At 50.5% G+C, this 25,082-nt stretch overlaps 3 protein-coding genes and 1 long non-coding RNA gene across 9 annotated transcripts; 3 read left to right on the forward strand and 1 right to left on the reverse strand.

The window, feature by feature from the left end:
* The first annotated feature begins 1 nt into the window (after nt 1).
* Nucleotides 2–13,217, forward strand: Clip3 (CAP-Gly domain containing linker protein 3). 2 transcript variants are annotated; one of them, XM_076837857.1, is made up of 14 exons: nt 2–344; nt 654–881; nt 3,937–4,076; nt 4,159–4,252; nt 4,438–4,599; nt 4,963–5,081; nt 5,942–6,178; nt 8,455–8,590; nt 8,737–8,865; nt 10,144–10,287; nt 10,359–10,482; nt 10,677–10,741; nt 11,246–11,318; nt 11,654–13,217. In XM_076837857.1, the coding sequence occupies exons 2-14, from the start codon at nt 716–718 to the stop codon at nt 11,706–11,708; spliced, it is 1,644 nt and encodes a 547-aa protein (XP_076693972.1). In that variant the 5' UTR covers nt 2–344; nt 654–715; the 3' UTR covers nt 11,709–13,217. The 2 variants fall into 2 exon arrangements, with proteins under 2 accessions (XP_076693972.1, XP_076693973.1); XM_076837858.1 differs by having other exon boundaries at nt 4,966–5,081.
* LOC143383386 (uncharacterized) lies at nt 8,306–13,465 on the reverse strand. The gene is made up of 3 exons (XR_013089141.1): nt 12,731–13,465; nt 10,131–11,721; nt 8,306–8,838 (listed from the first exon to the last, which is right to left on the reverse strand). It is a non-coding gene; the product is annotated as an uncharacterized LOC143383386 (long non-coding RNA).
* Nucleotides 13,466–13,622: 157 nt separating this feature from the next.
* On the forward strand, nt 13,623–18,686 carry Alkbh6 (alkB homolog 6). Of its 4 annotated transcripts, XM_076838948.1 has the most exons (8): nt 13,623–13,691; nt 14,015–14,039; nt 14,384–14,462; nt 14,769–14,837; nt 16,164–16,224; nt 16,541–16,692; nt 16,917–17,033; nt 18,253–18,686. In XM_076838948.1, the coding sequence occupies exons 3-8, from the start codon at nt 14,409–14,411 to the stop codon at nt 18,514–18,516; spliced, it is 717 nt and encodes a 238-aa protein (XP_076695063.1). In that variant the 5' UTR covers nt 13,623–13,691; nt 14,015–14,039; nt 14,384–14,408; the 3' UTR covers nt 18,517–18,686. The 4 variants fall into 4 exon arrangements, with proteins under 4 accessions (XP_076695063.1, XP_076695061.1, XP_076695064.1 ...); XM_076838946.1 differs by lacking the exon at nt 14,015–14,039 and having other exon boundaries at nt 13,650–13,691; XM_076838949.1 differs by lacking the exons at nt 14,015–14,039; nt 18,253–18,686 and adding an exon at nt 17,429–18,245 and having other exon boundaries at nt 13,650–13,691.
* Nucleotides 18,353–22,746, forward strand: Syne4 (spectrin repeat containing nuclear envelope family member 4). Of its 2 annotated transcripts, none has more exons than XM_076838944.1 (9): nt 18,353–18,438; nt 19,128–19,256; nt 19,446–19,572; nt 20,041–20,184; nt 20,360–20,554; nt 20,643–20,891; nt 21,649–21,726; nt 22,417–22,475; nt 22,569–22,746. In XM_076838944.1, the coding sequence occupies exons 1-9, from the start codon at nt 18,398–18,400 to the stop codon at nt 22,744–22,746; spliced, it is 1,200 nt and encodes a 399-aa protein (XP_076695059.1). In that variant the 5' UTR covers nt 18,353–18,397. The 2 variants fall into 2 exon arrangements, with proteins under 2 accessions (XP_076695059.1, XP_076695060.1); XM_076838945.1 differs by having other exon boundaries at nt 18,369–18,438; nt 19,190–19,256; nt 19,543–19,572.
* Nucleotides 22,747–25,082: the final 2,336 nt, after the last annotated feature.

A 25,082-nucleotide genomic window follows, 5' to 3' on the forward strand; every position in this document is an offset into this window, starting at 1 on the left:
AGCCCCCAGGTCTCTGCTTCATCTCTGTCCTGCCTCGGTGCCTCACGCCCTTCCAGGTGGCAGTCCCTTCTTCCTCTTCGGGTGCTCGGGGTCTAGCCCCTTGGCGTCGCTGCCTCCAGCGCCTTCATCTGAGCGAGCAGCCCAGCATCTCCTCCCCCGCGCCTTGCCACCGCGCATGCGCCGCCAGCGCCCCTCCCTCTCCACCCCCACCCCCGATCGGCTGCTGGGCCTCGTCCCCTTCTCTCTGTCTCCCTGTCTTCCCCTACCACGTCCCCCGACACCGACACCCCATTACTCGCGGTCTCCTCAGTCTCAGCCTCGGTCTTCAACCCCGTCCGCCCGAGGTAAGATGGGAAGCGCGGAGGCCCGTGAGAAGGGGAGGGGCGAAGCATCCTGCATCCCGAGATAAACAAACCCCGAGAGGGGGCGGCCGAGACTGAGGGGCCTGACGCGGGAGAAGAATGGGGGGCTGGGCCTGGTGCAGGAGGCAGGAGCTGGGCGCATATCCCGGGGCTCTCTGATGGGTAACGAGGCCCTATGGTTCTCCAAGATCCTGAGCTGGGGGCACGGGGACCACCCGGGGCCTTGGGAGTTTCTGGGGGCTTGGACCCAGAGCCTCTGGGGCACCCTCTGTAGCTGACCTCTGCCTCCAGGATTTGCCTGCAGGCCGCCCCTGACTCTTGTGCCCGCCCACCACTGAGGGCCATAGAGGATCATGACTAAGACAGATCCTGCCCCGATGGCCCCTCCACCCCGAGGAGAGGAGGAAGAAGAGGAGGAAGAGGATGAGCCCGTCCCCGAAGCCCCCAGCCCCACCCAGGAGCGGCGGCAGAAGCCTGTTGTGCATCCATCGGCACCTGCACCCCTCCCCAAAGACTATGGTAACTGCTATCCCCACCCTGGAATCTGGCATGGAGACTTGGGTGGTCTGGGAGAATGGCTGAACTCTGCTAGTGGTGATGGTGGGGGGATTCTGAGGCGGTCCAGAGTCTTGGACCTCCCTCCCTTCGTTTATTCACCCATTTGAGTATGGAGTTGGAATGATCCTAATATTTGGTTCATGACACATAATTCTATCATGCAGTCATTCAACAAACAAATCTTGGAAGAGCCACTACGGATCTGGCTCTATGCTAGTAGCTGGGGCCACAGCACAGAATAAGACAAGCTGTCTTTGCTCTGAGAGAAATCAATGACAACCACACAAATAAGTATTAAAAATATAAATATATGATTTATATATATATAAATATAAATATATACAAATTTATATATAAATTTGTATATATTTATATACAAAGTATGATAATTGTGTTTGCCAAGAACAGGATGCTGTAGGATATTTTTAAAATGTGGTCCCTTGGGTTAACTAAAAGGTTAGGAAAAGAGGGTCCATGGAGAGATAACTTCAGGAGTAAAGGATCTGAGGTAGGAGAGTGTGAGGTGGGATCTGGGGGTGTCCTGTTGGAGAAACTGAAGGTATCTATCATTTATTTATTGCTTGCTACTATCCTGTAATGAGCTCTATACTGGGTAATCGGATGTTGATGAAGAACAATCAAGGCATAGCCCCTGTTCTCAGGAGAGACTAAACAAGTGAACAGATAAATCAGATGAGTTCAGATCAGAGTGAATGCTATAAAAGAAATAAAAGGTAAAGTTATAATAGATAAGGGCCAGGGACCTCTTGCTTGAAACCAAGTAGTCAGGGTGGGTCTTTCTGATTAGGTGACATTTAGGCTGACACCCAAAGCATAGGAGACCTGGAGAGAGTTCCAGGCAGAGACTAGCAAGTGCAAAGGCCCTGAGGCAGAACTGAGCTTGGAACAGAAAGATCATAGAGCTGCATTTGGAGAGTGATCAGAGTTGAGGTGAGAGGGCATGGGCAAGATCTGGAAGGGCCTTGAAGGACTTTGGATATATTCTAAGTATGACAGGCACACACACAAACAGCTGTGTGTGTGTGTGTGTGTGTGTGTGTGTATCTGTGCACACGCATGTGTGTGCTCAGTGTGTCTAAAAGCAAAGAAGTGGCAGGTTTGATTTATAATTTTAAAAGCTCCCTCTGGCTTCTGGGTAGAGAGGTGGAGTGCAGCCAGTGTTGGATGTAGGAGAGAGGTTTTAGAAGATGCTGACTGGGAATCCCTAGCAGCTGTGAGGCTCAGCAACTAGGCACTTGGTTCAGAGAGTTGGCATCACCAGGATAGGGCAGGAGAGATGGCATCTATGGATGCATCACCCACTATTGATGGATTGGAGAGACATGTTCATTTCAGTCTGGCAGAAAAATAGGAAAGTTTTCTGAGGGCGTGAGTTGTGGGGAAAAACTGGAAAATCTCCTTTGGAAATGCAACTGTATGTGGCTTGAGCCTGAGGTCCAGTGGGCAGTCAGAGTGTCTAAGCTGGGCCCCCCAAGGAATCCTGCTTATAGAGCAAGGGAGGGTTTGGTCACAAAATGTGAAGGAATCTGGAAATGTTGTCCAAGCCAGAGAGAAAGCTAAGGTGAACTCCTTTGAAAACTATATATCTGTTTGTTCAATTTGTACATTAATCCAGCAGAGATCTGCTGAGTAGCCACTGCATGCTGGCTGCTACACCCAGCTGTGGGGATAAGGGAGTGGCAAGCAGAACAGAAATTGTGCTTCTATCCAAGCGAGGGCAATAAGTAAGAAAGGAAGAGAAAGGAAAAAAGAGAGAAGAGAGGAGGAGAAAGAGGGAGAAGAGAGAAAGGAGTAAACATATCATGTTTAGTAGCAATATGTGCTATGATAAGAAGATTAAAATAGAGCTGGAGAAGGGCAGGGGTGCTGATTTAGATGGGGCACTCTGAGGCGGGGTGGGGGGACTCAGGATATCTGAAGGAAGACTGTCCAGGTGGGAAAATAGCAAGTGCAAGGAGACAGGAATTTTCCTGTCACATCAGAGGGACAGAAGGCAGCCAATGTGGCTGGAGGGGAATGAGGGAGAGGGAGAGGGCAGAGAAAGAGGTGGCCAGATTGCTCAGGGCCTTGAGCCAGCGGGAGGACTTTGGTCTTTACTCTGAGTAGGATGGGAGCCAGGGAAGGAGGTTCTGAGCCAGGGAGGGCTGCAGTGTGAATGGGGTTTGAAAAGGAACACACAGGCTGATTCCTGAGTCACCTTCTACGCAGCCTGTCCCGGGGCTGTGTATGATCTGATCCTTCACTTACTCATTCATTCAGCTCACACATCTGCCACTGCAAGGCTCCTGCTGGGTGCTGAGGTTACTCCCAGAGAACAACACTCATCAGAATCTAATGCAGGGAACTAGAAGTCCCTCTGACCACCATGCTGGCTGGCCACCGGTTGGATCCTGCTCATTCTTAGAGACATTTTATATTTTTTACACAATATTTGAAAAATTTGAGAATTTTCTTAAAAAACTAGACTTTGGGCTTTCTGCAATAAATTTTTTAAAATTCTGGCAGGGCTGGAGTCTTGGCTCAGTGGTAGAGCACTCGCCTAGCGTGTATGAGGCACTGGATTCGATTCTCAGCATCACATATAAATAAATAAATTAAATAAAGGTCCACTGACAACTAAAAAAATTAAAAATAAAATAAAATAAAATTCTGGCAAGTTGTCCACACTGTGACCATAGTCTGACAGCATAACAGAGTCCTCAAGTGGTAGTAGCATCCTTGGGCTTGCAGACCAGAAGGCGCTGCACTAGAGTTTGCTACCCTATGAAAACTGCCTGATTTTTCAATTTTTCAAGACACTGTGCATCCAGATTTTTGTATGAAACCTTCAGATTTTGAAACCTCATGCTGGGCACACAGAAAATGTCTGTGGGTTGACCAAGGCTAGTTAGAGGCTTTTAAAGGCAAAGACTGAGCTCCCCTGCCTGGGTTGGGGGGAACAGGGTAGAGAGGGTCCAGCTTGCCTAGAGTGACCTTGGACCTCTTTCCACCCTAGCCTTCACCTTCTTCGATCCCAATGACCCTGCATGCCAGGAGATTCTGTTTGACCCTCAGACCACCATCCCGGAGTTGTTCGCCATCGTGCGTCAGTGGGTGCCCCAAGTCCAGCACAAGATAGATGTCATCGGCAATGAGGTAGGAACAGAGGGGAAGTTAGGGGGGAGGGGATGTGCCCCTCACATGTTTGGGTAACCCTCCCGTTCCCTGGTACTCCCAGATTCTGCGTCGAGGCTGCCACGTGAATGATCGTGATGGGCTGACCGACATGACGCTGCTCCATTATGCATGCAAGGCTGGGGCCCATGGAGTCGGTGAGGGCCCAAACCCCCAAGCCCTGAGCCCCAAAGCCTAAGCCTCTAGCCCTGATACCCGCAAAACCTCCCAGAATTCAGACCCTAATAACACGAAGTGTAGACCATGAGGCCTCAGGGTCTCCCCACGCACTAAGTGCATGCTCTACTGGAGGACTTCCAAGCTGACCCTTGCTGTCGTGCAGGGGACCCTGCGGCGGCCGTGCGTCTCTCCCAGCAGCTGCTGGCGCTGGGCGCCGATGTTACCCTGCGCAGTCGCTGGACCAATATGAACGCTCTTCACTACGCTGCCTATTTTGATGTGCCCGACCTGGTGCGGGTGCTGCTGAAGGGCGCGCGGCCACGCGGTAAGGAGGAGGGCCCTGGCTGAGAGGAGAAGGGGGAGGGCGCCTCGAGGACCTGGTTTAGAGAGGTAGAGACCTGGGGTGAGAGGGACCTGGAGTGACGGGGCAGAACTGAGGCCTGGCTGGGAAGGGGAGAGGACTAGGATTCAGGAGGTAGCCCGAAGCAAGAGGTGGAAGCCGGCAGGGCGCTGTCAGTGGGCCCCACCCTCAGGGATGGGAGGGGCGGGGCATAGAAGAGAGGGGCGGGGCTCTCGCAGAGACAGAGGCTGGGAGGCCTGGGGAGGGTTAAGAGAGGAACCCAGAGGTAAGAGGAGGGCTGGGTTCCCACCACGTTCACCCAGAACCCTCCTCTCGCCCACTTCCCAGTAGTGAACTCCACGTGCAGTGACTTCAACCACGGCTCAGCCCTGCACATCGCTGCCTCCAACCTGTGCCTGGGCGCGGCCAAATGTTTGCTGGAGCATGGCGCCAACCCAGCGCTGAGGGTACTGCCACTCTGGCCCAGCCCTGTTATCCTCTTCCCCACTCCCTCCATCCACTGCCCTCCAACAGGCCACTGCAGAGGACGAGGACCACTTGTATTTCTCCTAAAATGTTATAAAAACGATCTGTACATTCAACAAATGAAATGATAGATGATATTAGGGTTCATTATATGTCAGGTGAAGTGTCACAAGCCCTGTTTTACAACCAGGAGACTGAGGCAGAGAGATTCAAGGATTTTCCCAGGGGCACTCAGCAAGGATATCTTTTCTTTCAATCCTGGCTGACCCTATGGCTTTGTACAAACAGCAGTTGAAATCATGAGGAAAGTGGAGTTAGGCCTTCAGTGAATGAGAGGCTTGGGCTCCTTATAAGCCCTCAATATGATCTTTGATCCCTTTCTGTTATCAGGTCCCAATATCCCTGGCATCCCGGGGGTTCATCACAGGGCTTGTGCCCCTGTGCCCCTGTTCTCTCATTCCCTATCGGCTCAGTTTGATATCTGAGCCTATAGCATAGGAGCCTGTTCTCAGTATTCATGCCCACCCACCTCCCAAGGCCCCATTACAGGCTTAAGGTCCCCAAAGCATAAGCTCCCCAAGGGCATGACCTGCAGTACCATCCTCATTCCCTGTAGGCTCCATCCCCAATGCTACATTGCATTACTTGACACATCCCTAGCTCAGGACCACAGGGGTGGACTCACTGGGGGTCTGCACCCAAATGCCCCACCCCTTCTTATTCCTGTGCTGGCCCAGGGCATGATGTAGTCCTGTCCCAGCTTCATTCAGACTGGTAGCCTTCATGGGAGTGTAGCCTGTACCCCTGAGCTCCTGTCTCCTCTCTTCCTATTGGCCCACAGAATCGGAAGGGGCAGGTGCCAGCTGAGGTGGTCCCAGACCCTATGGACATGTCCCTGGACAAGGCAGAGGCTGCACTGGTGGCCAAAGAGCTGCGAACGCTGCTGGAAGAGGCTGTACCACTATCATGTGCCCTTCCCAAGGTGACACTACCCAACTATGACAACGTCCCAGGCAATCTCATGCTCAGCGCATTGGGCCTGCGTCTAGGAGACCGTGTTCTGCTGGATGGTCAGAAGGTCAGAGATGAGTGTTGGAGGGGACGGTTCCCTCATCCCTCAGAGCTGGGTGTTTGGTTGCAAACAGACTGTCCTCTTTGTCTGTCCGCCTCTCAGTCATTCACACAGTTCTTTATTCCATCTAACAATTGTTCTGTCAATGCTTCCTCTGTGCCTCACTCTGTGCTAAACTGTTGGCTTAGAGGGAGAAATAGACCCATCCCCAAACGAGGACAGCACAGAGCAGTCATGGTTGAAATGAGCAGAGTGATTAGCATAGCTCTGTGTATCTGTGGCTCCTAGAGTTTTAAGGTCCCTTCTCAGCTCCCATCTCCAATCTTAGAGTGGACAGAACTTTGACTAGGATAGTATAAGCCAGAGTGCTCAGGGAAGTGTTGGGGTATGCACCCAACTTGAAGATGAAGAGAAGGGGAGGAGAAAGGGTTTCAGTTAGAGGGAGTCGAGAATCTTGACTCATCTGGGCATTCCAACTTTCATTCTTTTTTTTTTTTTTACTATTTATTTTTTAGTTTTAGGTGGACACAACATCTTTATTTTACATTTATGTGGTGCTGAGGATCAAACCCAGTGCCTTGTGCATGCTAGGTGAGCGCTCTACCACTGAGCCACAACACCAGCCCCCCAACTTTCATTCTTTTGCTAGTGTCCTTCAGGCTCCATGCTGAGCCCAGTGTGTTCTTAAGGATAGAGGGCTGCATTTGCTCCAGCTCTGCTCTCATGAAGCACCACTGCTAGTGAAGAAAAGTCAGCCAGTCAGTAAAATACACTATGGTTAAAAATTATTTTTGGAAGCAGAAAGTATTGTGAAAACCATTAGATGGATGGATTTAAATTGTCTGGCTTGAAGCAGGAGCTATTTTAACTGGGTGGTCTCAGAAGGCTTCTTTGAGTGGGTGATGTCCAAGCAGAGATGGGAAGAAGTTCACCTCACAAAGAAGTTCATATCACAAATATATGGAAACAGCAAGTATGAAGACCCATGGTGAAGAGAGGCATAGGACTGGAGAGAAGTTGTGGGGATGGAGGGGTCAGAAACACTGCATCACAGGCCATTGATCCCTCTTTGTATGAAGGTTAAAAGAATTAAAACCTGGTATACACTAATTGTTCTTTGTGTGCCTGTTCTAGTCTCTATGTCAACCCTCCAAAATCAACATTATTAGCCTATTTTGTAATTAATTAATTAATTAATTAATGGCACTAGGGATTGAACCCAGGGCTTCACACATTCTAGGCAAGTACCCAACCACTGAGCTACACCCCAGTGGCAGTACTGGGGGTGTCCGGTACTTCATCTGCTCAAGTTAGTTCATTTTATAGATAAGGAACTAAGGGCTGGGTTCTATCCCCAGTACCATTAGAAAAAAAAAGAAAACTGAGGTATGGAGGTGAGAGGGACTCACACAATCCTAGTAACCACACTCATGGAGGACTGTCTGCAGCTAAGCATCTTTACTTGTATTAAAACCAGGCAGGTGGTGCACACCTGTAATTCCAGAGACTAGGAAGGTTAAGGCAGGAGGACCATGAGTTCCTGACTAGGCTCAGCAACTTTGCAAGACCATGTCTCAAAATTTTAAATATAAAATTTTTACTTGAGATGTAGCTCAGTGGTAAAGTGCCCTGGGTTCAATCCCCTCTATATCTATATTATCTATCTATCTATATATATATATATTAATTTGGCTAGTGTGACTGGGGAAATTAATTTTTAACTTAAATTTAAAATAAAAATTTTGGTGCTGGCGATATGGCTCAAGTGGTAGTGTGCTCGCCTGGCATGTGCGGGGCACTGGGTTCAATTCTCAGCACCACATAAAAATGAAATAAAGATGTTGTGTCACCTAAAACTAAAAAATAAATATTAAGGGCTGGGGTTGTGGCTCAGTGGTAGAGCATTTGCCTAGCACGTGTGAGGCCCTGGGTTTGATCCTCAGCACCGTATAAAAATAAAGATATTGTGTCCAACCACATTTAAAAAGTAAATAATATTTAAAAATAAATAAATATTTAAAAAAATAAATTTTCATACTTGGTTAGTGGTTATTTACTGTATTGGACAGGATGTTACAAGTAGGTAAGAGTGGTATTCCCATTTTGCAGATAGGGAGGTTGAGGTACAGAGAAGTTAAGTCAGATAGCCAGTAAATGATGATGTTGAAGCTGAAATTTGAGCCCAGTATTCTTGCGTACACTCACCCCACCACCATGCTTCCTATGTGCCAGTGGTCCTCCCTAGGGTCCCTTCCCAAGTCATACCTCCCTTGTCTCCTCAGACGGGCACTCTGCGGTTCTGCGGGACCACGGAGTTTGCCAGCGGCCAGTGGGTGGGCGTGGAGCTGGATGAACCCGAGGGCAAGAATGATGGCAGTGTTGGGGGTGTCCGGTACTTCATCTGCCCTCCCAAGCAAGGTCAGTCTCACCTGGCGTCCAGGAGGGTGGGGATGGGGGTCCATTTAGTAGTTCTGATGCCAGAGTCTGAGTAATGGTGTGGAAGTTGAGGGCATGGCCAGGGGCAGAGGCTTGAACAACACCAAGCCTAGTCTCTGTCCCTGCAGGTCTTTTTGCCTCTGTGTCCAAGATCTCCAAAGCAGTGGATGCACCCCCCTCGTCTGTCACCTCCACGCCCCGGACTCCCCGGATGGACTTCTCCCGTGTTACTGGCAAAGGCCGAAGGGAACACAAAGGTCAGAGGGGGAACATTAGGGGTAGGAAGAGCCAGTCATGGGGACATTCTGTGGATAGCTCAGTTTGTGTGACTCAGTTTCTCCTCTGGCCCAAACTCTAGTTTTAGAGGATAGGCTCTGAATTCCTGGCTTTTCTAATTCAGTTTTCCCTTTGGCTCAGGAGTAGCCATATCCAGTTCTTTTTTTTGTTGTTGTTGTTGTTGATTATTTATATGCAGTGCTGAAAATCAAACCCAGTGCCTCACACATGCTAGGCAAGTACTCTACTACTGAGCCACAACCCCAGCCCCCATCCAGTTCTTGAAAGGACTTGTAGGTTCACTGCCTTCTACTTAGTTTCCCCTCAAGCCCAAAGTCTTCCCCAAATTGGGGAAGACTCTTTCTGGGAGTTCTTGTTCCAGGGGTTTATGGCTTTTATGACTTGATTTACTTATTCTCAGACCCAAATCCCCCTTCATTTTATTTCACTATTGATTGATTGATTGATTTTTGAGACAGGGGTCTTGCTACATTGCTCAGGTTGGCTTTGAATTTCTGTCTCAGCCTCTTGAATGCTGGGGTCTTGACATGGGGTCCCCAAAACTGGCATCTGAGGCCCCATCTTCCCCTTACCATCTCCTCACAGACAAGAAGAAGAACTACATGTAGACACTATTGTGTCCAGACTTTGTTTTATTATTTATTTATATACTTAGTGGCACTGGGGATCAAACCTAGGGCCTCACATAAGCTACACAAGTACTCTACCACTGTGCTGCATTCCCAGCCTTTTTAAAATTTTGAGACAGGTTCTCAGTAAATTGCCCAAGCTGGCCTTGAACTTGGGAGCCTCCTTTCTGAGTAACTAAGATTACAGGCACGTGCTACCATACCTGGCTAATTTTTTATTTCTTGTGGTCCTGGGGATCTTACCGAGGGCATTCTACCAGTGAGCCACAACCTAGCATTGTAAAAAGGACAGTTTCTAGGCTCATGCCTTCTGCCTCAGTTTTTCCTTTGGCCTTTAAATCCTCAGTTCTAAGATTTTTGGGTTCTCTAGGTTCTGTGGCTCAGTTTCCACTCAAGTCTAAAGGCCCCCTCTCTCCTAGTTCTCTGGCATCTGAGATTCAGTTTCCCTTCAAACCCAAATACCATCCCCTACCCTAATCCTGTGGAAGGCACTAAAGTTCCTGTGATTGGAGCCAGGACAGAATTTTTATCTTGAGACTTTCCAGGTGGCATGGGGGTCCCCAAAACTGGCATCTGAGGCCCCATCTTCCCCTTACCATCTCCTCCCAGGCAAGAAGAAGTCCCCATCGTCCCCATCTCTGGGCAGCCTGCAGCAGCGTGAGGGGGCCAAGGCTGAAGTTGGAGACCAAGTCCTTGTGGCAGGCCAGAAGCAGGGGATTGTGCGCTTTTATGGAAAGACAGACTTTGCTCCAGGTGAGGACAGGGATTTGGGGCTGGGGGTTTCAGGCAAGGCTCTGGGGCATCCTGACACCTTCCTGCTACAGGTTACTGGTATGGCATTGAGCTGGACCAGCCCACAGGCAAGCACGATGGCTCTGTCTTTGGTGTTCGGTACTTCACCTGCCCCCCAAGGCATGGAGTCTTTGCACCAGCATCCCGCATTCAGAGGTGAGCCCAAATTCTGACCCCTGACCCAGGGGGCCACCCACAGCCCTAATCCACCCTTGGTTGGTTTCTTCCTCTTGGACTAGCAGGACATTGTAGTTACCACCCATACCCTAGCCCTTTCCTCTGGGTTCACCTTCCAGGGAGGCCCTGAATTCTTGTGGCTCTGATTTCTTCCATTCCCTGTGTCTCCCCAGGATTGGTGGGTCTACGGATCCCCCTGGGGACAGTGTTGGAGCCAAAAAAGTACATCAAGTGACAAGTGAGTTGGGGGCTGAACATGGGGAGGCATGTGGGTCTGGGAATGGTAGAAGGGTCATGGGTTTTCAGGTGTATGCTTATGACAAGAGTCAGCCCAGGAAAATATTGAGATGAGGTGCTATAGGGTATGAGGAAGTTAACAACAAGGCTTGGAGGGCTAGGGTTATAACCCAGATGTAAAGCACTTGCTTAGCATGTGCAAGGCCCTGGTTCAATCCTGAGCACCCAAAACAACAACAACAACAACAACAACAACTAAAACCCTACAAAATCAAAAAACAAGGCTATAGCAGGCATCAGGGATATAGGTTGAGTGGATTTTGGGAATATGGTTAGGTATAGGGGGACTTGGAAGGTATTATCGACAAGAGGTTCAGATGGGGATTGGGAACATAGAATCCAGGTAGGTCCTGGGGACATGGATAGATATTAATGACAAGGATTCTAGGTGAGTATTGAGGACACAAGTGAGTCTGTCATCCTCTCACCCTGCTCTCCTCTCCAGTGACACAGCCCAAACGCACCTTCACGACAGTCAGGACTCCAAAGGACATTGCGTCAGAGAACTCTATCTCCAGGTGTGTGGCCAAGACTGTCCCCTTTCCTGTGGGCTGTTAGGGAGAGGCATTCACAAGACTGTTGGATACTAGGGTCTGGGGCTCTAGTTGGGGATTGAAATAGAAGCTAGAAGTTGTGACTAGTAAGCACACCCAGAAACAGTCTTTAGGGTGTAGGGCCCAATACTGACTTTTGCTGACACCTCTTAGGGGGCAGGTTAAGGAAGCAGAACACCCTCCACTGCACATAAGCCTAAGAACGCAAAGCCAGAAGCAGAATCCCAAAGACTAGGGGGTGATGGAACCAGTTGTCCCTGCATTCTGAATCATGGTTGACCAGGTTCTTCTCCTTTTAGGTTGCTCTTCTGCTGCTGGTTTCCATGGATGCTGAGGGCAGAGATGCAGTCTTAGAGACCCTGGATACCTGACAGAGACAAAGAAGTCCCTTCTAGCATCTCCTGACACAAGGAGCCCCCAGTCACCCTGAGATAGAGATTCCCAGTAACACATCCAGAATAGAGACCCCCCCATTAGCCAGCCCTCAATCACTGAGGTCCCATTATTAACAGATCCCCATGATAACCTGCCCCCCAAATACAGACCCCATATCACCCAGAAAAAGATTCCCTAAGTAGCACCTTCAGGCTAGTCCCTATCCAGCCCCTCAGAGCAGAACCCTAATTAACAGATTTCTGCATCACCCCAAATTATGGTTGATCCTTTCCATATAATGTTCCATAACAGGACATTCTGAGTCACTCCTCAGTGGATCAGAAACTCCCCCATTAACAAAGACTCTCCCTGATTCTCCTTGTAATAAACATAGGTCACAACTCCAGAATAATAGACCATGTCACTATCCCCATTTAACATCATTGCCCTCAAGATTCCGTGATCCCATAGTCACTCCGAAGCCCTTCCATTCCATTCCCCCTTTCAAAGACTCTCCATGAACAAAGACCCTTGTTCTTACCCCTCAAGAAAAGACCCACTTTAACTAGCCCACTGTCACCCCCCCCCAATTTATAGACACCAAAACAGTCCTGGAAGTGCTAATTACAGGACCCCCAAGTCTTCCTACCCTCTGCACCCTCAAGAAACCCCCAGTGCCTTGTATGAAGCCCACCCCACATGGCCTCCAGCCTCTGTGCTGGCAAGGCTCCCAGAAAATTCTCTATTTTTGAAGTAATGACTTCCCCCTTTGGGGGACCCCAAAATTTGGAGACCCCATTCTGAGACTCTGGGGATCCCACACCCCAGAGTATACATGTCCCAAGAACCCCTGTGCCCCCAAGTCCTATAACCCCTAGAAGATCCCAAATTTCTAACTCCCAGGACCCCCAAATCATGGAATCCCCAAATCCCCAGGGAATCCCAAATTTAAAAGTCCAATCGCAAACCCCCAGGAAAACCCAATTATGAGGTCCTTGTACCTGGGATGGAGGAGACTGCAATCGGGAAATGTATTCCAGGCTTTCAGAGTATTTCAAGCCCTGTCCATAGGCACCAGGAGACCCCCAAACAGGAATTCCCATCCTGGAAACTGCAGGATTTCAATGCCCTGAGTTCAAGGATCTCAAGAAACTCAAATTCAAGAGCCCCAGCCCTAAGGGACCCCCAAATCCTAAAGCCTCCGTCTATAATACGTGGAGGGCCCCGAGGCCCTGAAGCGATCCCAAGTCTTGGAGCCCCCATCTCAATCTATCTTCTGGTCACAGGTCCAAGACACCAAATCTGATTTACTGGCCCCAAAGGACCTCAAAGCACTTGGGCCAGGCCAACAGCCTAAGGGAGAACCTGAAGGCCCCGCGGGTCCAGGGCAGACCTGGGGCCCTGACCACCAAGGACAGCTCACGACTGCCCCTTCTCACTGCATGTCCCCAAACTCAGCATGACCCCTGTCCTCTTCAATAAAGACGTTTCTACGGCCTCTGTGTGTCAGGTCACTTGCTAGGGGAGTGAGGGAGAACAAGGCTTCCCTTCAATCTCGCCTCCCCGCGGCCTGGTTGTAGGATGGCCTAGTCTGCAAAAAATCCACCCAACAAGCCCTTATCTCCTTCCCGCCGCCACTACAGCGGGTTCTCCCATCTTGGCCCACGACGCAGGGCGGACACTTTCGGTTTTGGAATCCTGATTGGCCGGTGTCAGACGAAGACCGGTCTCCAGTGGCTCCCCGCAGGCTCAGAGGCCGGGAGACGCGGCCTTTCCCTGAGCGAGGGTGAGGGGGCGGGCGAATACCAAGCGAGAGCGCCAATTGGTTGGAAGGCGGACCCTTTAGGCTTCTGAGAGTTCTCATTGGTCTGAGGTATTTTGCTTCCGCAACGTGGGGCGGAAGTAGCTGGGGGGGGGGAGGAGGGTCTTGATTCTGAAAATTGGAGGGGACACGAGTGGACGGTCAGTGTTGGGGGCTGGGGGCAGAGATGGGGGGCCCAGGGGGTCCGAGAGTGGGGGTCCGAGGGAGTTCATACTGGGGAGTCCTTTAAAGAGTCGGGGACAAGGGTTCAGGGAGGGAAGAAGGTTTGAGAGGAGTCAGACTTGGGTCCTAGGGAGAAGCAGTGAAGGGGCGCTTTGAAAGAAAAATCTGAGGGGCTCCAGAGTGGAAGGGGTTTGAGGAGGCTTAGATTTGTGTCACAAGGACACTCAGAATGGGGGCTCCGAAAGGGCTGAGGTCGAAGAAGCGTTCCTCCGCCTCAGAGAGCCGTCATTCATCGTTGCAGGTCTGAAGTGGGGTCTCAAATTAAGGTATTTAAAGAGGCTCTGGGGTGCAAGTGGGGTAGGGGGACTCTGTGCGGAACTTTGGAGAAAGGTTCCCTGTGTGGGGTCAGAGAATGCTCTCTGCGAGAGACTGGAGAGGGCACATTTGTAGTTTGATGGGTCCTCAGAATTTTGGAAGAGTGTGCTGGGTGCTGGGCAAGGAGCCTAGGGGATCACTGTGTGGCATTTGAGATGTCGGGGACTCGGTTTTTAGAGACAATGCGTTTCACAGGAGGATGAAAATGGGCCTGGATGGTGATGGGGCAGAAGGCTGAATCACAGACTGAGGATAGGAGGCTTAGTAACTGAAACTTGTCCTCAACTCCCCACAGGACTGGGTGCAAGGAGTTGGTGTCGATGGAGGAGCAGGACGTCAGGGTTCCAGCTCTGGAACCATTCAGGGTGGAACAGGTTGTCAGGACTGGGGATACATAGGGTAAAGGTGGGGCTAGAAAGTGGGAGGTGAGGTGGGATGGACAAGCTGACTCCTGGGTCCCTGGGTTGGGAGTCCCCCACTCCTTCCAAATTTGTTTTTACCCTCAAGAGTCCAGTCCCACTCCCAACCCCAACTCATAATGGGCATGAGTCCCTCAACTTCAGACCCTGGCCTGTCTGAGGACATCCTTAGCTTCCCTCCCCAGAGGGAGGTTACTCAGTGATGGTAGGGCCCTTTGTGGGTTAGAGGGCCACATCTTCAGGGGAATCTTTCCATTGTAGGCACCACCTGTAATCTACTATGTACCTGACTTCATCTCCAAGGAAGAGGAAGAGTATTTGCTTCGACAGGTGACCCCTAATGTCCTTGTAAAACCACCCCCACCACGGTCTTCCCATATTCCTCTCCAACCCTCAGCTTTGGTATGAGAGCCCCCAAGGCTGCTGTGAAAACACTGGCAGAAAGGAGACCTTCCCCTACCCTCCGTGTGCTTTCTTGGAAATTGTTAGAGCTGTTAGAGTTGTTTTGTTTTTTCCTAGGAGGCTTAGGGGCAACCAAACTAATGATTAGGAAGGAGCTAGTTATTATGAAGCTCAGACACCCTGTACCGAGATAGTCCTGTCCAGCCTCCAAAATGAGAATTTTATTGAGATCACATCCCTTGGGTAGAAATAGCCTATGCAACTCCAGAGTCTCAGGAACATGGAAGTTACGATATTCCCTATGTTGAGATAGTCCAGTCCTGCAATCTTAAAGGAGGTTATAAACATAGAAGAATTTAGTGTTCAAATTTCTATGCTAAGATAATCCAGGAATCAGGATGTAACAGAGTAAGTTCTGCCTTGTGCCAAGGTAGCTCAGCATAGTCTCAAAACGCTAGGAACAAGGTTACCAAGTATACACCACCTATGCTGAGATGGCCCAGTTCATATTTTATTCTTCAGGTTTGGGAAAAGAAGAATTTCCAGAACCTAGAGTTCCCACACTGGGATAGCTCTTATTAGTCAGAGTCTTACAGAGCACCAATCTTCCCAGTGTTATGATAGCCCTCTTGAACTTGAGTCCCAGGAACAAGTTCACCACAGAACATAAACCCTTGTGCTGAAATAGCCCAAAAGTTTTTGGTTCTTGGGATTGAAAACTTGACATATTTTCAAATCCTTGTACTGAAGTAGCTCAGGTTAGCTTCATAACCATACCAACAATGAGATTATCAGCTAGAGTATAGATTTCTTTGACTGAGATAGCCCATTCTAGACCCTGGGGATCTTGGCAATGGAGAATTTTCAAAATACTTTCCCTGCTGTACTAAGGACTAAGCCCAGCACACTCCCTCTCCCATGCAATAGGAACAAGGGTGCTCCAGAACCCAGAGTATCCCCAGATAGCCAGGAAGAGCCTAGGCCAACCTCAGCGTTCTTACTAGACTCAAACTATGATTGTGCAGCCCTGGTTTCTTTACTTAATTCTGGTGGACACAGATAGACTTTGGGACCAAAGGCCTGCCCTGGCAAGAAGGCAAACAACAAAATCCTGGGAACTTACTACTCCAGAGAAAAATTCCACAGCCACTAAGATGACCCATTTCCACCCTAGGAAAGGGCCACTATGTTAAACTGGGTGCGAGACTTACAGAGGGGTGACTCCAAAAACAGTGACCTTTCCCTACCTCCTAGGTTTTCAATGCCCCAAAGCCAAAGTGGACCCAGCTTTCTGGGAGGAAGCTACAGAACTGGGGTAAGTTTCCCTAACTAGGGATGTAGGTAATTTTGGGATATGGGGTGGGCAGAGGGTTTAGGTCCAGTAGTCTCAAGATAAGGGGACCCTTGAGGGCTCAAGAGGTTCTAAGGGCCAGAAGGATTCTGAGGGGGTCAATGGAGATCCTGAGGGCTTAGGGGCTTCTTGGTGACTTGGGAGTAACTCATGGGGTTTGGGGAACCAGAAAAGTCAGAAAATCTCTGAAGGGCCCAGTGGTCTTCAGGGGTCCCTCAGGGGGCACCAAGTACCAGGAATCCTTGGTTTGGTGCCCTCAGGACCCCATTGCACTCCCCAGGTGGGCTCCCCCATCCTAAGGGGATGGTCCCTGAGCGACTGCCCCCGTGGCTCCAGCGCTACGTGGATAAAGTGTCTGATCTCAGCCTTTTTGGGGGTCTCCCTGCTAACCATGTCCTCGTGAACCAGTATCTGCCTGGGGAGGGCATCATGGTAACCACATACCCTCACCCCAGCCCCCACAGTAGTAACCACCTCATCCCAGATCTCTGAGCCATCATAGGGCAGAGCATCATGCTCACCCGCCCTCACATCATGGAGCAGCTGCATACCCAACCTGGCATTCGCGTGTCCATCCCAGCTCGGGAGTGCCCCTTTGACCAGAGGGTGGGAGGGATGGACTTCTGCCCTGCCCAGCCCTGGTGCCCACTCCCCAGCCCCACGAGGATGGACCACTCTACTACCCGACCGTTAGCACCATCAGCCTGGGCTCCCACACCATGCTGGATTTCTACGAACCTCGGCAGCCGGAGGATGATGACCCTATAGAACAGGTGGGCTCTGCAACGCTGCCCCAAGCGCTGGGAGTGCCCTGACATCCCACCTCCTCCAGGTTGACCCAATCCCATTTGCCCCAGGCTATTCTTGACATCTTCTAGACACTTTGACCTGTTCTTTCATGGGTTATACTCATTTCCTCCCAGACACCCAACCCATCTGTTTGCTGGGTGCCCTGACTGCCATAACACAGACATCCAGTACCTTTACTGCCGAGTAGATGCCCTGACACCCTACGGTCCCCTGACCCCATACACTCAGTGGCCCAACAGACCTAGTCTCACCTATGCACCATGTATGGCTCCCCCAGTACTCAATAGACATTTTTTTTCTTTCTTTTCTTTTCTTTTCTTTTTTTTTTTTTTTTTGTGGTGCTGGGGATTGAACTCAGGACCTTGCGAGGCAAGCACTCTGCCAACTGAGCCCCTCAAGAAACATTCTTGATATCCTCAGATACCCTAGTGTCATTCACTTATGGGTGTCTCAACATCTTCCCACTTGCCCTCTCGTCCCACCATTTGAGCACTGCAACACTGATATCCTGCTACTCCTGTAATGTGATCTGCAGTGCAGATGTGCCCAGATTCTCCTGATCCCATGTCACATGACTCTGCTCAGAGACCCCCCACAGAAACCCTGACAGTACCCTCTCTGACCTCTTTCACTGAGGGATATACTTGACATCCCAGTGTTCACAGACTCCTGGACACCCTAGCCCTTTGCTCCTTGGGGTTTCTCGGTTAGCCTTACATGCTCCTGAATATTCTGACCTGCCTCCTAATGTCAGTGTCTTCCAACATCCTGATGTCCTCTGATATTTCAGCCCCTTTAGACTGCCCACCCCAGGTCCTTGCCTCAACATGCCCTCTCAGCCCAGCTCTGCCCTGGTGTCCTGGGGCCTTCTGATCTCAGGCTCAGCCCCAGCCCTTTGGAGATTCCAGCTGCAACTCCCACAGTCAGCTGACCATTTGAGGTGCCCATCTGCAGCCTACATCCTGCCAGAGGGGTCTGGAGGGACTGCTGACTCCTAGTCCTTTCCCTTCCCATCAGCTGTAACTGTGGAGCCCACAGATTTTCACCAAAGCCTCCATTCCCAGGAGCACTCTTACTCTTCAGCTTTTGCCCCTGGGTACTCACCCTTGTCCCCTGACCCCTGAAACCTGACTGCCCATACCTGACCTCTGATTAGCCTCTAAATACCAACCCATTTCACAGCCCCGGCCACCACCCCAGCCCACTACCTCACTGTTGCTAGAACCGTGCAGCCTGCTGGTGCTCCGTGGTACTGCATACACACGCCTCCTGCATGGCATCGCAGCCACCCAGGTAGACGTGCTGGACGCTGCCTCACTGCCACCCAATGCGGCTGCCTGCAGATCCGCACTGCCTGGAGCCCATCTGGTACGCGGCACCCGAGTCTCGCTGACCATCCGCCGTGTACCCCGCGTACTACGCGCTGGTCTACTGCTCAGCAAGTGACTGCCAGACTCCAGGTCCCTCCTGATTACAGGGCTTCCTACTTGGCTGTTGGGATGCTGTGACCTTGGTACTCTGGGGTGGAGGTGGCTCCCCTGAGTTATTTATTTTCCCAGTAACTGTGGGAACCATGGGAGAAGAACCCATTCCAAATAAACCAAAAATACCTTTTCTTGCTTTTAGTTATTTTTTCGGGGGGAGGGGTGGGTGGGGGGCCACAGTACAGATTCTTGTTTTCTTGAGGGGTACTGCATCTGGGACTTCAAGTGGATGGGATGGGCCTTGGAGGTCAGATTTATGGGTCACTTAGGGGGTCAGAATCCAGGGCTTTTGAGGCTTTCTATCATGGACCCCCTTGGACTGAGGTGAGGTGATGCTGGGAGGTTTGGCTACTGGTCCTGCTAGGGAGGAAGGAGTTAAGTGGCTCTGCTGTCATCTCAGCAGGGCATCAAATTACCTGGGTCTTGTTTCTCTAGGAATGGGTGGTGCCAGACGTGCCCCTGGGCCTCTGACAGCTTCAGGCCTGAGTGAGTCCTGCTGAGGAAGTCTAGGAGACACCATTATTAGACAAAAAGGCTCTTAACAGGTGTCTTCACCTGATTCTTTGTACCCAGGCCCCCAGATATGGCCCTGTCCCCACCTAGGCTCCCCTCAGAGCCTCTCAATCATCCCCCAGGAGCCCCTAGGGAGCCGGACATTGCTGGATGCACCATCTGTCTTGCATCTGGAGAGGAGACAATCAGGTGGGGGCTGGGGCTTTTAAAACTTGGTTCCGTGAGGGTGGGAGCAACGGCAGGGACCATTTAAGGCCGGGAGGTGCTATGGCTATGATCATCTGGGGACATGGGAGAGGTTACTGGGATGGGGTTAGGGTGGATAGAAATGAGATACAGCGGCCCATCCGGGACCTGTCAACACCCCTTACATCCCAGGAGAGAACAGGCACAGGACTTCTTGGACCCTCCTGGGCATGTCCAGGGTGGGTTGAGGGGCACTGAGCCCCCAAGAACATCAACGCCCTCTTTCCAGGAGGATCCAGATGGGAACAAACACCATGAGGTGAGCTGAGGTGAATAGACCCCTTTATTGTCAGCCTTCTCTGTCCCCCAGAATCTGACCTCTGTTCTGGAGATGAGGAGATGATTCTGGAAAGGTGTTGGGCATCTGTGGTGGTGGTGTGAGGTGCTGTGGAAAACATTTCTTTACTAATTGTTATAAAAATATTTCAATATTTTACCAATTAGGTGCCTGGATACACCCCCATTTTTCTCAGGGATCAATTCCCTCCCTGTCCAGACTCCCATGCCCCATATATCCAAGTTTCAAGGAAGCTTGAAAATCTGTAGACCTTGAATTATATGTCCCCATCCTCCAAGTGGAAGGGCCCTCGGGTGGGAACAACCCTGATGTAGCCCCAGGAATGGACTCTGGTGCAGAGAAGCATCCAGAAAGCAGCAGCTTGCAGAAGGGTGGAGGTATTATCTTGATTGGCCCACTGACCCTGGTTCAGCCCCCTGTGTTCCCCAGCACCCTGGCTCTGGCCTGGAGGCACTGGAGGCTGAGCAGGACAGTCTGCACCTCTGCCTGTTGGGGCTGGGTCTCCAGCTGCAGGACCTGGAGCAAGGCCTTGGGCCCTGGACACTGGCCCAGCGCAGGATGGTCCAGCTACAGGTGGGCGTTGGGAGGACAGGATGCAGGAGGGTGGGCAGGGCCCCGGGAGTGGGTTCCAGCTTTCTGCAGTGAGAAGTGGGTTTAGTATGTGTTCCAGGTTTCTGGGTAGGAAACAGGAAAGGGGTCTCTGGCCTCCCTGGCATGTGTGTGGGGTGATGTCTAACCATGTGTCCAGGCCCTCCAGGCAGATCTACGAGGGGCAGCTGAGCGTGTGGATGCACTGCTAACATTTGGTGAGGGACTGGCACAGCGCAGTGAGCCCAGGGCTTGGGCATCTCTGGAGCAGATCCTGAGGGCCCTTGGAGCACACCGAAACACCATCTTCCGACGGCTCTGGCAGCTGCAGGCCCAGCTGGCCAGCTACAGCCTGGTACAAACTGCCCTGGTCGTCCTCAGTGCAGGCCCCAGTCCCCAACCCCAGGCCCCCCAACTCCTACAAACTCTGTCATTTGACTCAGGTGTTCGAGAAGGCCAATATGCCAGACCAGGACTTGGAGGTCGAGGGGGACTTGGATGGGCCAGGACCTGATGGGGCCTCAGGGCCCTGGGCACCCAGTAACCTCCCCACCCCTGCAGAGTTGGAGTGGGACCCAGCAGGGGATGTTGGGGAGCTTGGACCCTCGAAGCAAAAGACAACACAGACACCAGGGCCTCCTTGTGAGCTGTGTGGCCACAGGGGCCTCCAGGGCAGGGGACAAAGTCTTGAGGTGAGAGCAGTCCCTCTTGAGGGCTCCCCAACTCTGCCAGGCACCCCCAGAGCCCCCTTTGTGTATTGTAGCGTGGGCGTTTCCTTTTACTGAGGTCTTAGTGGCTGTCTGTCCCTCTCCCCGTCTCTCAGTGTCTCCAGGATTTCCTTGCTCCTACCGCCTGTCTCTTTGTCTCCAGGAGTCCCTCTCTCTGTCTCCCTCCTTCCCATCTCTATCTGCATCCTCCACGCTATTCCCTGTCCCTGTGCCCCTCACTTTCTGTGTCACAGCTCTCATCTCTGAGGCCCGGGGTTCACATTCAGTTCACTCCCTGATTTCATTCTAGTCTCTCCTCAAATGTCACCTTATCAGAGGCCTTCCCTAGCCTCTGACAATAGCACTCCTTATCTTACTACTGTATTTCCTCAAACAACTTCCCGTAGTTTGACATTATACATTTACTTATTTAATTTTTGGCATCTCTGCCTAGAATATAAGCTCCATGGAGGCCAGGACTTTCCCTCTTTCCATCCCCACTGTCCCTGAGTTCCTAGAGTGACATGTAATAGATACTCATCAAATATTTGTTGAGGAAATGAATAAATAATGCCCCTCCCCTCTTGGTTTCTCTGGCTCTTCCCCTCTCTGTCTCTCCCTTGAGATCTCTTTGTTCTCCTAGAATCTTATCCCTGTGACACTCCCCTTTCCAGACCCTCCCCTAACCATGTTTTTCTTTGCTGCAATTTTCCACAAACCATACACCCCTCTTTCCTCACAGGATATGGTCTCATTGGGGTTTAGCCACCAGAAACATTTAATAGGTCACCGAAGACGCTCCCTGCTCCAGAAGCCTCAGGTGAGTTGGTCCTCAGCCAGGTATAGCAATTGAGGACCTTTATGGCAAGTAACAAAAAACTAACCAAAATTGACCAACTTAAAAAAAAAAAAAAAAGAATGCTCTTTGTTCCTTGTAACTGAAAAGTCCAGGCACTGCTGAATTCAGATCTTAAATTCTATCAGGGCTCAGTCCCCTCCCTCTCCTGGGTACTACTTCCCTGAGATGGCTTTTTCCTCATGGCTGCTCTGCTGTTCCACACTCTCTGCCCACAGTACTCCAGGGAAAGAGAATGCTTCTGCCTACTGGCAGCAGCCAAAGTCCCAGGGCTGCCCTGCTTGGGTCATGGGTTATACCCAGATCCAATCAGAATGCTCTGATTGGTCACATTTGGATCACATGACCAATAGTGAAAGTGGAGGAGGTGGGAGTCAGCTACAATTGAGCCTGAAGGTCTATGAGCGGGGAGGCATGATTCCCACACCTCCCCCCCAAACTAAGCTAATGTTATCAGGAAAAGGGGATTGGATTGCATAGAGACAGACAGACATCCACCACACTTGGAGACACTCTCGAGTCCATGTGGGAGCCTGGGGGGGGAAGAGGAAAGGAAGATAAATAAGACTGGTCTTGCAAGGCTATAGTAGTAAGGGAAAGGCCACATTAAGGGTGACATCTATCCATTCTGCTGTTGGCTGCTGTCCACCTTAGGACAAGAAGAGGCAAACATCTCCTCGTCTTCAGGATGTGATGCTGGAGGTGGATCCTGGGTGAGATGCTTGGAAGACATTGGTCTGGGGATGTGGGAGACTGGGCTCATGGTAGTAGCCCACGTGTATCTAACACTTCCTTTCCCCCCTCAGGGCCTCTGCTCCTGCATCCAGATGGTCCCTGACCTTCCTCCTTATCCTCTTCTTCTTTCTTCTGATGGGTGTCACATTGTTTCTGCCCATTTCAGGGGGCTCCTGCTGCTCTCATGCCCTACAGGCCAGGATGCCCCACCTGATGCTCAGCTATGTCAATGGTCTCCCCCCAATCTGAATACCCAGCCCAGACATGGGTAATAAATGGTCATTGTCAAAGGATGTGTGAGGCTCTTGGTTGTTCGATTACCCAGAAGCTGGGATACAGCCCTGATGTGTCTGGACAGCCCCCTCTGTAGACTACTTTGTCTTGAGCACAGAACATGGAATTGAATGAGCCTATCTTGGGCTGGGTTCCCCCAGATCCAGATACAAAGATTCATGCTAAAGTAGCTGACTGGGAGGTGGTCCTCGGAAGAGTGGTAGGGGAATGAGGAAGTGAACCAGGAAAGGGAGAAAGCTTACACTGGTTCATGAGCTGGTTGCTGCTCTGGGTTCCTAAGGCACCACATGTTGGGTATTCTTCACCCTTTGGGGCATTTACGTCTCAGCTTCCATCTTTCACTGAGATGGACTTTTTCTGGTGACATTGACTCCCCACCACTGCCAGCCTGTCCCTTCTGGGAAGGCCCCTCCCTCAGGCAAAGGAGCACAGGTGCTTGCCACAGGAAGCTGGAGGCAGGAAGGAGAAGGGAGCAGGTGTTGTGGGTGAGCTGCCAGAGACAACTGCTGTCAGCCCTGACTATCCACACAGGAACTCTGTTCAAACACTCTACACAGGAGGATAGGGCGGCTCCCCTGCTGGGCCATCACCTGCTTCCAGCACTCTTCAGCACCAGGCTGAATTGCCAGAGTGGTCCTGAAGTCCAGTCTCCTTCAAACTTAAAGTATGGAGAAAAGAGGTGGAAACAGAATCAGACTTAAGAACAGGGGCAGGAGCTCTGTGGTGGTCTCCTGGATATTCTCTTAACACAGATCCCCTCTCCTGGAATTCTCACCACTGCCCATGATGTGGGCCTACTGAACAAGGCTCAAAAAGAAGTCACAGGCTAAGGCCACATATGCAGCAAGTGGCTGAAGCCCAATCCTCACTAATGTTAAACAGAAATGGGAATTTATTTTCACGGGAAACTGAGAAATTGAGAACAGCTAGATCCAGGGACTCAAATGATGTCTCCTTCTTTCAGTTCTTTCCTGCTTCCGCTTTGTTCTTATCCTAGTGGTGACCAAAGTAGCCCTCAAAACTTTCAGGTATATCTACCACCAATTTAGCAGCCAAAAGGAGAGTCACTCGTTCTTTGTAATTCTAGCTAAGTCTTAAGGGTGGCTTCTCTGGCTTGGGCCACATGTCCCATATCCACTGGAGACCAGTCAGCCCTGCCTGTACCATGTAAACTGAAAATGAGGGAAGGGAAGATCTCTAAAGAAAATTGAGGGACTTTTAATTGAAGCAGGGGAACAGATACTGAAGAGGAAGGGAAGCAGCAGGTTCCAGGACAGATTGCAGGTCTAGGAAATCCAGAATGCAAGCCATGTCCATCTTGTTTCAAAGGCCAGACCCTGTCTCTGCCCCCCGTAGAGGGGCTGTGGCCTCCCTGGCATCACCAACAAATAGGGCCAGCAGGGTGTTAGCAATATTGACCTAAAAAACCTAGGAATGGAGTAAATCTTCATTCATTCATTAAACAGATGAGGATTATCTGCTAGGAGCCAGGCCCTGGTCAAGAAGATACCTCAGTGAACAAGGCAGATTAAAATCCTTGTCCTTATGAAGCTGACATTCTAGTGGGAGAGTCCCAATAAGTAAAATATGTAGTAAATCAGGTGGTTATAAATGCTAAGGAGAAAAAGTAGACAAAGCTATAGGGAGCATAATTATGTTTTTGTTTTTTAGGGGGGTACAATTTATTCATTCACTTATTTTTGAAGTACTAGGGATTGAGCCCAGGAGCGATCCTCAGACCTCCCTTCTAAAAAAAGTTTTGTTTTTGAGACAGGGCCTCATTAAAAGTTGCTATCCACCTGTCTCAACCTGCTGGAGTAGCTGGGACTAAAGGTGCCCATCCATGGGAACCCCGATGTTTTTGGTTTTTGTTTATTTGGCAGTACTGGGGGTTGAACCCAGGGGTGCTCTACCACTGAACTACATTCCAGCCCATTTTAATTTTTTATTTTGAGATAGGGTCTTGTTAAATTGCTGAGAGTCTTCTAAGTTGCCCTAGACTGGCCTTGAACTTGTGATCCTCTTGCCTCAGACTCCCAAATTGCTGGGATTACAGGTATACACCACTGTGCCTGGCAGAAGCTGAGGAAGTCAAGGTAATAATTGTTGCTATGTTATAACTATCTTTAGAACAAACAGTAGTGAGGAAACAAGCTGCATGGATTCTTGGAGCATCCCTGTCCAGTAGTAATGTAATGTAAGACACAAATGCAATTTAAAATCTTCTAGTAGACTAAAACAGTAAAAATAGATGAAATTAATTTTAATTATTTATGTTCTATTTTACCTGG

This window comes from Callospermophilus lateralis, chromosome 18 (genome assembly GCF_048772815.1).
Source record: "Callospermophilus lateralis isolate mCalLat2 chromosome 18, mCalLat2.hap1, whole genome shotgun sequence".
Classification (NCBI taxonomy): Eukaryota; Metazoa; Chordata; class Mammalia; order Rodentia; family Sciuridae; genus Callospermophilus; species Callospermophilus lateralis.